Raw genomic sequence first — 12,074 nt, forward strand, 5'->3', positions numbered from 1 at the left:
CCCCTGATCATATGACGGTGACGTCACCACAGCTCTGCTGAGCTCCGCCCCTGATCATATGACGGTGACGTCACCACAGCTCTGCTGAGCTCCGCCCCCTGATCATATGACGGTGACGTCACCACAATTCATCTTACCTCCGCCCCCTGATCACATGACGTTGACGTCTCCACAAGTCTCCTGAGCCTCGCCCCCTGATCACATGACGGTGACGTCACCACAGGTCCTTCACTTCTCTCCTGAGCCCCGCCCCCTGATCACATGACGGTGACGTCCCCACAAGTCCTTCACCACTTCTCTCCTGAGCCCCGCCCCCTGATCACATGACAGTGACGTCACCACAGGTCCTTCACTTCTCTCCTGAGCCCCGCCCCCTGATCACATGACGGTGACGTCCCCACAAGTCCTTCACCACTTCTCTCCTGAGCCCCGCCCCCTGATCACATGACGGTGACGTCCCACAGGTCCTTCACCACTTCTCTCCTGAGCCCCGCCCCCTGGTCACATGACGGTGACGTCACCACAGGTCCTTCACCTCTTCTCTCCTGAGCCCCGCCCCCTGGTCACATGACGGGGACGTCACCACAGGTCCTCCCGCGCTCAGTGCAGCCGCTCCGTCCCGGGTGTGCGCAGCTCGTGTTCTCTGGGGTCAGCCAGCAGCAGATTTCCGGTTCCCGCCATTCCGGTGAGATGACAGGAGGGTTTGTGGTGAATCTGTGAGAGGAGAGTGTGGGGGGAGATCAGAGCTGTTCCTGTGGAGGCTCCTGCTCCATGTGACTGCGGCTCCTCAGTGTTGGGGACGGGCAGCATTGTATGGGGGATGTGCAGCGTCTCCTCCTCCCCTCACGGCCCCCGCTGGAGGTGGCGTTACCACGGTGATGACCCCCGCTGGCGGTGTAGTTACCACGATGACCGTCCCCCGCTGGAGGTGTAGTTACCACGGTGACCGTCCCCCGCTGGAGGTGTAGTTTCCACGGTGACCCTCCCCCGCTGAAGGTGTAGTTACCACGGTGACCGTCCCCCGCTGGCGGTGGAGTTACCGCGGTGACCGTCCTCCTACGAGGCTGATAATGAGCGGTCAGATCGGTGGAGGAGGCCGCGGTGGAGTTTTGTGGCTTTTCCTCCAGATTCTTCCTGATAAATGTTGATATTTGGGCAGAATTTAGTGATTGTCGTTCTCTCATCCCCTGTGATTTCCATCTTCTCCTTCATCATGAAGACGCCGGCAGGACGAGATCCCTCCAGCTGATCCAGTGCTCATCCCTCCTCCTCCTGAATGACCCCCGAGGATGGACGAGGACAGGAATGAGACCACCAGGAGATTATTCCACTGCGCCCTGGAGATCATCTCCCTGCTGAGCGGAGAGGTAACTCCTCTACATTTCTATCAGCTTTATTGTGTGATGTGACGAGTCCGACACCGGGAAGAGGAAATCCAGAATAGAGGAGAAGGATTCTCTACTGTAAGAGCAGGGATTCTGTGGAGCTCTCTGCCCGGAGGAGTTGTCATGAGGATTCCCTGTAAGAGCTGTAGAGGGGCCGGGATGTCTGTCCGGAGTGTAATAATATTCCCGGTTATGGCCCCATATTACTGGAGACGGTTATTGATCCCGGGATTTCTACTGATTGTCAGATCTGGAGTCGGGAAGGAATTCTTCTCCCTAAGTGTCTCTCTCCATACACAGGATTACACACTAGTGAGGAAGACACCGGGGGACTGTGTGACTCCCATCATCCATCTCCAGGAGTCAGGAGGGCGGAGCCCGGGCCCCATCACAGAGCCTCCCCCGCACTCCCCGATACATGAGAGGAACAAGAAGATCCTGGAGCTCAACAACAAGATGATCGAGCTGCTGAGCGGAGAGGTGACTGCTGGGACATTATACAGGACTGGAGGATTCTGGGTGATGAGCGGAGAGGTGACTGCTGGGACATTATACAGGACAGCACTGGAGGATTCTGGGTGATGAGCAGAGAGGTAACTGCTGGGATATTATACAGGACGGCACTGGAGGATTCTGGGTGATGAGCGGATAGGTGACTGCTGGGACATTATACAGGAGGGCACTGGAGGATTCTGGGTGATGAGCGGAGAGGTGACTGCTGGGACATTATACAGGACGGCACTGGAGGATTCTGAGTGATGAGCGGAGAGGTGACTGCTGGGACATTATACAGGAGAGCACTGGAGGATTCTGGGTGATGAGCGGATAGGTGACTGCTGGGACATTTTACAGGACGACACTGGAGGATTCTGGGTGATGAGCGGAGAGGTGACTGCTGGGACATTATACAGGATGGCACTGGAGGATTCTGGGTGATGAGCGGAGAGGTGACTGGTGGGACATTATACCGGACGGCACTGGAGGATTCTGGGGTATGAGCGGAGAGGTGACTGCTGGGACATTATACAGGACGGCACTGGAGGATTCTGGGTGATGAGCGGAGAGGTGACTGCTGGGACATTATACAGGACGGCACTGGAGGATTCTGAGTGATGAGCGGAGAGGTGGCTGCTGGGACATTATACAGGACGGCACTGGAGGACTCTGGGTGATGAGCAGAGAGGTGACTGCTGGGACATTATACAGGACGGCTCTGGAGGATTCTGGGTGATGAGCGGAGAGGTGACTGCTGGGACATTATACAGGATGGCACTGGAGGATTCTGGGTGATGTGCGGAGAGGTGACTGCTGGGACATTATACAGGATGGCACTGGAAGATTCTGGGTGATGAGCGGAGAGGTGACTGCTGGGTCATTATACAGGACGGCACTGGAGGATTCTGGGTGATGAGCGGAGAGGTGAGTGCTGGGACATTATACAGGACGGCTCTGGAGGATTCTGGGTGATGAGCGGAGAGGAGACTGCTGGGACATTATACAGGAGGGCACTGGAGGTTTCTGGGTGATGAGTGGAGAGGTGACTGCTGGGTCATTATACAGGACGGCACTGGAGGATTCTGGGTGATGAGCGGAGAGGTGACTGCTGGGACATTATACAGGACGACACTGGAGGATTCTGGGTGATGAGCGGAGAGGAGACTGCTGGGACATTATACAGGAGGGCACTGGAGGTTTCTGGGTGATGAGTGGAGAGGTGACTGCTGGGACATTATACAGGACGGCACTGGAGGATTCTGGGTGATGAGCGGAGAGGAGACTGCTGGGACATTATACAGGACGGCACTGGAGGATTCTGGGTGATGAGCGGAGAGGTGACTGCTGGGACATTATTCAGGACGGCACTGGAGGATTCTGGGTGATGAGCGGAGAGGTGACTGCGGGGACATTATACAGGACGGCACTGGAGGATTCTGGGTGATGAGCGGAGAGGTGACTGCTGGGACATTATACAGGACGGCACTGGAGGATTCTGGGTGATGAGAGGAGAGGTGACTGCTGGGACATTATACAGGACGGCACTGGAGGATTCTGGGTGATGAGTGGAGAGGTGACTGCTGGGACATTATACAGGACGGCACTGGAGGATTCTGGGTGATGAGCGGAGAGGTGACTGCGGGGACATTACACGGGATGGCACTGGAGAATTCTGGGTGATGAGCGGAGAGGTGACTGCTGGGACATTATACAGGACGACACTGGAGGATTCTGGGTGATGAGCGGAGAGGAGACTGCTGGGACATTATACAGGACGGCACTGGAGGATTCTGGGTGATGAGCGGAGAGGTGACTGCTGGGACATTATACAGGACGGCACTGGAGGATTCTTGGTGATGAGCGGAGAGGTGACTGCTGGGACATTATACAGGAGTGCACTGGAGGATTCTGGGTGATGAGGGGAGAGGTGACTGCTGGGACCTTATACAGGACAGCACTGGAGGATTCTGGGTGATGAGAGGAGAGGTGACTGCTGGGACATTATACAGGAGTGCACTGGAGGATTCTGGGTGATGAGTGGAGAGGTGACTGCTGGGACATTATACAGGACGGCACTGGAGGATTCTGGGTGATGAGCGGAGAGGTGACTGCTGGGACATTATACAGGACGACACTGGAGGATTCTGGGTGATGAGTGGAGAGGTGACTGCTGGGACATTATACAGGACAGCACTGGAGGATTCTGGGTGATGAGCGGAGAGGTGACTGCTGGGACATTATACAGGAAGGCACTGGAGGATTCTGGGTGATGACTGGAGAGGTGACTGCTGGGACATTATACAGGATGACACTGGAGGATTCTGGGTGATGAGTGGAGAGGTGACTGCTGGGACATTATACAGGACGGCACTGGAGGATTCTTGGTGATGAGCGGAGAGGTGACTGCTGGGACATTATACAGGACGGCACTGGAGGATTCTGGGTGATGAGAGGAGAGGTGACTGCTGGGACCTTATACAGGACAGCACTGGAGGATTCTTGGTGATGAGCAGAGAGGTGACTGCTGGGACATTATACAGGACGGCACTGGAGGATTCTGGGTGATGAGAGGAGAGGTGACTGCTGGGACCTTATACAGGACGGCACTGGAGGATTCTGGGTGATGAGCGGAGAGGTGACTGCTGGGACATTATACAGGACGGCACTGGAGGATTCTGGGTGATGAGCGGAGAGGTGACTGCTGGGACATTATACAGGACGGCACTGGAGGATTCTTGGTGATGAGCGGAGAGGTGACTGCTGGGACCTTATACAGGACGGCACTGGAGGATTCTGGGTGATGAGCGGAGAGGTGACTGCTGGGACATTATACAGGATGGCACTGGAGGATTCTGAGTGAGGAGCGGAGAGGTGACTGCTGGGACCTTATACAGGAAGGCACTGGAGGATTCTGGGTGATGAGCGGAGAGGTGACTGCTGGGACATTATACAGGATGGCACTGGAGGATTCTGAGTGAGGAGCGGAGAGGTGACTGCTGGGACATTATACAGGACGGCACTGGAGGATTCTGGGTGATGAGCGGAGAGGTGACTGCTGGGACATTATACAGGACGACACTGGAGGATTCTGGGTGATGAGCGGAGAGGTGACTGCTGGGACATTATACAGGAAGGCACTGGAGGATTCTGGGTGATGAGAGGAGAGGTGACTGCTGGGACATTATACAGGACAACACTGGAGGATTCTGGGTGATGAGCGGAGAGGAGACTGCTGGGACATTATACAGGACGGCACTGGAGGATTCTGGGTGATGAGCGGAGAGGTGACTGCTGGGACATTATACAGGACGGCACTGGAGGATTCTGGGTGATGAGCGGAGAGGTGACTGCTGGGACATTATACAGGACGGCACTGGAGGATTCTGGGTGATGAGCGGAGAGGTGACTGCTGGGACATTATACAGGACGGCACTGGAGGATTCTGGGTGATGAGCGGAGAGGTGACTGCTGGGACATTATACAGGACGGCACTGGAGGATTCTGGGTGATGAGCGGAGAGGTGACTGCTGGGACGTTATACAGGACGGCACTGGGGGATTCTGGGTGATGAGTGGAGAGGTGACTGCTGGGACATTATACAGGACGGCACTGGGGGATTCTGGGTGATGAGCGGAGAGGTGACTGCTGGGACATTATACAGGACGGCACTGGAGGATTCTGGGTGATGAGTGGAGAGGTGACTGCTGGGACATTATACAGGACGGCACTGGAGGATTCTGGGTGATGAGCGGAGAGGTGACTGCTGGGACATTATACAGGACGGCACTGGAGGATTCTTGGTGATGAGCGGAGAGGTGACTGCTGGGACATTATACAGGACGGCACTGGAGGATTCTGGGTGATGAGCAGAGAGGTGACTGCTGGGACATTATACAGGACGGCACTGGAGGATTCTTGGTGAGGAGCGGAGAGGTGACTGCTGGGACATTACACAGGACGGCACTGGAGGATTCTGGGTGATGAGCGGAGAGGTGACTGCTGGGACATTACACAGGACCGCACTGGAGGATTCTGGGTGATGAGCGGAGAGATGACTGCTGGGACATTATACAGGACGGCACTGGAGGATTCTGGGTGATGCGCGGAGAGGTGACTGCTGGGACATTATACAGGCAGCACTTGAGGATTCTGGGTGATGAGCGGAGAGGTGACTGCTGGGACATTATACAGGACGGCACTGGAGGATTCTGGGTGATGAGTGGAGAGGTGACTGCTGGGACATTATACAGGACAGCACTGGAGGATTCTGGGTGATGAGAGGAGAGGTGACTGCTGGGACATTATACAGGACAGCACTGAAGGATTCTGGGTGATGAAGGGAGAGGTGACTGCTGGGACATTATACAGGACGGCACTGGAGGATTCTGAGTGATGAGCGGAGAGGTGACTGCTGGGACATTATACAGGACGGCACTGGAGGATTCTGGGTGATGAGCGGAGAGGTGACTGCTGGGACATTATACAGGACGGCACTGGAGGATTCTGGGTGATGAGCGGAGAGGTGACTGCTGGGACATTATACAGGACAACACTCGAGGATTCTGGGTGATGAGCGGAGAGGTGACTGCTGGGACATTATACAGGACAGCACTGGAGGATTCTGGGTGATGAGCGGAGAGGTGACTGCTGGGACATTATACAGGCAGCACTGGAGGATTCTGGGTGATGAGCGGAGAGGTGACTGCTGGGACATTATAGAGGACGACACTGGAGGATTCTGGGTGATGAGCGGAGAGGTGACTGCTGGGATATTATACAGGACAGCACTGGAGGATTCTGGGTGATGAGCGGAGAGGTGACTGCTGGGACATTATACAGGACGGCACTGGAGGATTCTGGGTGATGAGTGGAGAGGTGACTGCTGGGATATTATACAGGACTGCACTGGAGGATTCTGGGTGATGAGCGGAGAGGAGACTGCTGGGACATTATACAGGACGGCACTGGAGGATTCTGGGTGATGAGCGGAGAGGTGACTGCTGGGACATTATACTGGAGGATTCTGGGTGATGAGCGGAGAGGTGACTGCTGGGACATTATACTGGAGGATTCTGGGTGATGACGGTGTCGTTGTTGTCAGGTTCCTATAAGGTGTCAGGACGTCGCTGTCTATCTCTCCATGGAGGAGTGGGAGTATCTAGAAAGACACCAGGATCGGTACCAGGCCGTGATGATGGAGGAGCTCCGGCCTCTTACACCACGAGGTGAGCAGCGAGGCTCCTTGTTGGCTCCGGTGGATGTGATGACGTCTCTCCGGCGTCCTCCTATAATAGATGAGTTTTCTCCAGACTTTCTCTGGTTTTCTCTACATTTTCTCCGTCTGACAACAGCTTTCATTTTCCTGATTATTTTCTTCTGATCTGTGAGTCACGGTTTCTCCGCTGTCGTCTCGTCTTCATCAGTCTTGAGTCTTCGTTCTCTTCTTTCAGAATCTTTCTCCTTCCTTAGAGCATCGGTCACATTTTGTCTGCAGATGTCTCGTCCTTCTGTACCTTCTCTCCTGTGAGTTCTTTTGGTCTCTATGTCTGTTGTAGATTGTTACTCAGCAGAGTCGGGGTTAATGTACGGGTGATTTTCCTCCTAATCCGCTGTCGCTCCTCCGTCCCTCAGAATCGATGCATTCTCAATGTCGTCATCAGTCGTGGTCGGCGTCCGGTTCCTCCCTCTTGGCTGACACTTGTGTCACCTTCCTTGGACTCCTCCTTCATTCTATCTTCTTCTTTGTGACAAATCACTTTCTCTGTTCTGTGCACAAAGTCCTGGATAAATATCGGCCCCGGACCGTCCCTCAGACCTCGGGACACGAGTCGCTGTCCTGACATAAAGATGGAACGTGGTGGAGCCGATCACCCGTCAGAGTCTGACATAGAGGCTTCTCTCTCACCCATGACAGCACCACGGAGAGAGGGATCCGCCCATCAAGGACAGGAACCTACAGATAAAAAGGGCGGCACCTCTCCTCCGCCCCCAGTTGGGTTCCTGTCCTTGACAGTTGACCTATAGAAGCAGCGACAGCAGCTTACCGGAAAGGAAGATCCAGGGCCGTCCCGTCCGAGGGTTTGACAGCAGCGGGGGGGGCCCCTGTCATGGCGGGGTCGGTCCCTGAAACCGCTGAAGCTGACGGGCTTTACAGGGTGAGTGGGGGAGAAGACCGAGCCGCCGCTCCGGAAAGGAGGCTGGGAGAGACCCGGGACACGCGGGCAGCGCCATGGTACAGAGGTGTACCAATATGGCGCTGCCCCAGAAAAGAATAAACGACTTCCGGGTCCCCGCAGTCGGCGCATGCGCATTGCGCACTCTCGGGGCAGAGAGCGGTGCAGTCTGGGAGAGGAGATGACGTCACAGGCGTGAAAATTGAAAAGGGAAGCGCTGATTTCACTCCTCGCTGGAAGCGTCCTGTAAGCATGGAGGACAGGGACCAGCACGAGGAGCAGCCAGAGCAGCAGCACAGGCAGCAACAGCACCACCATCATCACAGGCAAAAGGAGAAGGACAGGCGCGAGGGCCGGTCCAGTAGCCACTCCACGCAGCGCAGCAGGTCGGCTGCAAGGAGCAAGTTGCCATCCTTGGATCAGCCCGAACGGGACCCAAATCCACCTCCCGAACCGGTACCTGCATCGCGCATAACTGGGTGAGTGATCTACGTGAATGTTCACCATTGTAATAGACTTCTTTCCCTTATCAGGGAAAGAAGAAAGAGAAAACCAATAACAGGGAATACCCCACTTGTAGCAGAGCTGTACCTGTCTCATGGGATAAGAAATTCTGCGAATCCTGCATACAGGAAGTTCTTTGTGACGAAACCCCGGATTACGCCTCGGACCTAAGAGCTGTAATCCGATCGGACTTTCAGAGTGCCCTTTCATCCCTGAAACAAAGAGGGAAAATTAAAAAGAGGGACGTCGTAGTGGGCTCCCAGTCAGAGATCTCCACGTCACTGGAGGTTACCTCACAGACCTCGGACACCGACTCGTCATCTTCAGACGAGGAAACAGGGGGCCGTCACTGTTTCCCCCTAGATGAGGTAGACATGTTAGTGAAGGCAGTAAGGTCTACCATGGGGGTGGCGGGCCCTCGCCCTGATAGGTCAGTCCAGGACATAATGTTTGGGGGACTGGCCCAAAAGAAACGCAGTGTTCCCGTTAAACAAGAATGTACAGGGCCTGATAAAAAAAAGAATGGGAAAAAACGGATAGGAAAAACTCCACGGTCCCTTCCCTTAAGCGGAAGTATCCATTTGATGAGGAGGCGTCCACATCTCGGGACAAGGCCCCGAAACTAGACGTAGCGGTCGCTAAGGCCTCAGAAAAGTTTGCACTCCCCTTTGAGGACATGGGCACTCAAAGGACCCCTTAGATAAAAAAGGCCGATACCTTCCTCAAGGGCACTTGGGAATCAGCTTCGGGAAATCTTAGACCAGCTATAGCGGCAACATGTACCTCCAGAGCCCTCATGGTATGGGTGGACCAACTAGCGAAACAGTTAAGGGAAGGTACACCCAGGGAGAAGATTCTGGAATCTTCTGGTTATAAGGGGAGCTGCGGCCTACTTGGCAGACTCATCAGCTGATTCCGTGAGGTTATCATCCCAAGCGGCAGCCCTGTCAAACCCAGCCCGAAGAACGTTGTGGTTCAAATGTTGGCCAGGGGACTTACAGACTAAGATGAAGCTATACTCGATCCCCTGCGAAGGGAAGTTCCTATTCGGAGAGACACTAGATGACATCCTCCAAAAAGCAGGGGACAAAAAGAAACTATTCCCAAACCTGGGTCCTACAGGCTTTAAAAGGCCCTTTCGTAACAAAAAGTTTTTTCAGAGGAGACCCCCGAGAGAAAAGAAATGGGATGACAGAAGGAGAGATAGGGGGTTTTTCTTCGGTAGCTCGTCTCGAGACAAGAAACCCTCCAAGTGACAGTTTTTCCAGGGTGGGAGGGAGGCTAAGCTTGTTTCTTCCAACCTGGAGGAAAATATCGAACAACCCTTGGTTATTAAATCTAATCGGATCAGGCCTGAGGATAAATTTTCTCTCTCTCCCACCTCAAAAATATGTGGTGACTCCGTTAAGATCCTCTTTACGAGAACAAAAAGCTCTCAAAAAAGAGGTCCTAAGCCTACTAAGCAAAAGAGTCCTACAGGAGATCCTCCCGCAGGAAAGGGGCAAGGGGTTCTATTCCCCTCTTTTCCTGGTGACCAAACTGGACGGTACCTTCCGGACAATTATAAACATAAAAAGACTCAACGGTTGCGTCAAAAACCAGAAATTTAAACTGGAATCAATCAAGTCAACCACCAAAATTCTGTTCCCACACTGCTTTATGACAGTACTAGATCTCAGCGACGCGTACTATTACGTCCCCATCCACAAAGACTCCCGAAAATACCTCAGACTGGCGGTCTCTATAGAGGGCGAGATAAAGGAGTTTCAATACAGGGCCCTGCCATTCGGAATCTCTATAGCCCCACGAGTTTTCACGAAAATAGTGGCAGAGGTGACGGCCCACCTAAGAGAGCAGGATATATTAATAATCCCATATTTGGACGACTTTTTAATAGTGAGCAACTCGGCACAAAAAGGCAGGGGACAGAGTAATGAACACCATACAGAACCTCGGCTGGCTTCTAAACCTGAAAACAATTTAGGTTGGAGCCCAGCAAAGTTCAGGAGTTCCTAGGAATAACACTGGACTCAAACACCCAGGAGTGTTACCTTCCGGACCGCAAGAAAGAAAGAATTGCTCAGATGGTAGCAAGAGCGATTCAGAACCCTTCCATGACAGTAAGAAAAGCAATGTCACTACTAGGGTCCCTCTCCGCCTACCTGCCGGCGGTCCAATGGGCACAGCTGCATACGAGAGACCTCCAGTGGGACATATTAACCAACCAGTCAACATTAGGAGGTCACTTGGAAGGTCACGTTACCCTAGACTCCAGAACTATTCATTCCCTGGCCTGGTGGGGAAACAGACAACCTATCCAAAGGGATTCCCTGGGTAATAAAAATTACACACATAATTACCACGGCTGCCAGTCCCACGGGATGGGGAGCACATATGAACAACATGGTGGCTCAGGGGGAATGAGGAGGTCAGGAATTAGAAGCCTCCTCGAACCAAAAGACACTCTTGGCAGTAAGTTATGCCCTAACACTTTCTACCTGTCCTGCGGGGTCATCACGTCCGCATATTTTCGGACAATCAAGTGACGGTGGCGTTTATGCTTCCATGGACACAAAACTGTTTTGCGTTCATTTTCCCCTTCGTCACTGAGGTCTGGTGAACTCCCTATTCTGGTAAAGGAAGGTAATGAGCCTGATTATCAGGCACCTGAGTCTAATGATGATGACTGGCTGAGTGGAGTCATGGACTGGATATAAGGCTGCCGACGCCCTTCTGCCCTGCGGGTGTTTTCTCTGTGGACTTCTAGGAAACCAGTCTGATTCCTCCTCCTCTAAAGCTAAGTTTTCTGCTTTGCCTTTTAGCATTTGTGTTTTGTTTTTGTTAGCCTTGCTTTTCTGGATTCTGCCATTCCCTGCTGGGGTGAGCTGAATCTCCTTTTGCCTGTTGCTCTGTCTTCAGAATATTCCTGAGTACTGACATAGCTTGTTGAAGCCTAGCGTCTTCAGGGCCTTTTTCTCTGTCAGTCTGTTGGCTCATATTTTCATAGGGTTTTTCACAGATTGCAGACAGCAGCCTTCCTGTCCTTTCCTATCTAGTTAGCTTGGGCCCCGTCTTTGCTCAGTCTATCTTTCTGTCTGTGTTGTGTTCTTTCTTCTTGCTTCACCGTCATTATATGTGGGGGGCTGCCTTTTGCTTTGGGGTCTGCTCTGGGGCAGTTTAGATTTCCCTTTCTGTCTTTAGGCTATTTAATTCTCCGGCTGTGATCGAGGGGTCTAGGGCATCGTAGGAACCCCCCACGGCTACTGCTAGTTGTGTTGCTAGGTTCAGGGGTCTGCAATCCGATAGCTGCCAACCTCTCTGGTTTTCTGGACTTAGCTAGCATTTCTGTTTTTGCCTCCTACGGTGACTCAATCATAACACAAAACCTAACGTATGCATTTCCGCCGATCATTCTCATCACGGCGGTCATAAGAAAAGTCAGAGAAGACAAGGCAAGAATAATACTAATAGCCCCCTTCTGGCCAAAAAGAACTTGGTTCTCCTGGCTCAGAATGCT

The 12,074-nt window shown here is 53.3% G+C and overlaps 1 protein-coding gene across 3 annotated transcripts in view; it reads left to right on the forward strand.

The window, feature by feature from the left end:
* LOC141054895 (uncharacterized) overlaps nt 1-12,074 on the forward strand; it is a 252,384-nt gene that overhangs the window by 219,193 nt on the left and 21,117 nt on the right. Inside the window, exons 1-4 of one of the 3 annotated variants that reach the window (XM_073551790.1) lie at nt 562-685; nt 1,220-1,367; nt 1,686-1,865; nt 6,982-7,105. The exons of the other annotated variants lie outside the window; for them this stretch is intronic. Of the exons in view, the coding sequence (XP_073407891.1) occupies nt 1,290-1,367; nt 1,686-1,865; nt 6,982-7,105 (382 nt within the window). The 5' untranslated portion in view covers nt 562-685; nt 1,220-1,289. Of the gene's footprint in view, nt 1-561; nt 686-1,219; nt 1,368-1,685; nt 1,866-6,981; nt 7,106-12,074 lie in introns of those variants that run through there. 3 annotated transcript variants of the gene reach the window in all.

Source organism: Dendrobates tinctorius, unplaced genomic scaffold (genome assembly GCF_039654945.1).
Source record: "Dendrobates tinctorius isolate UK_male_01 unplaced genomic scaffold, ASM3965494v1 ptg000180l, whole genome shotgun sequence".
Lineage (NCBI taxonomy): Eukaryota > Metazoa > Chordata > Amphibia > Anura > Dendrobatidae > Dendrobates > Dendrobates tinctorius.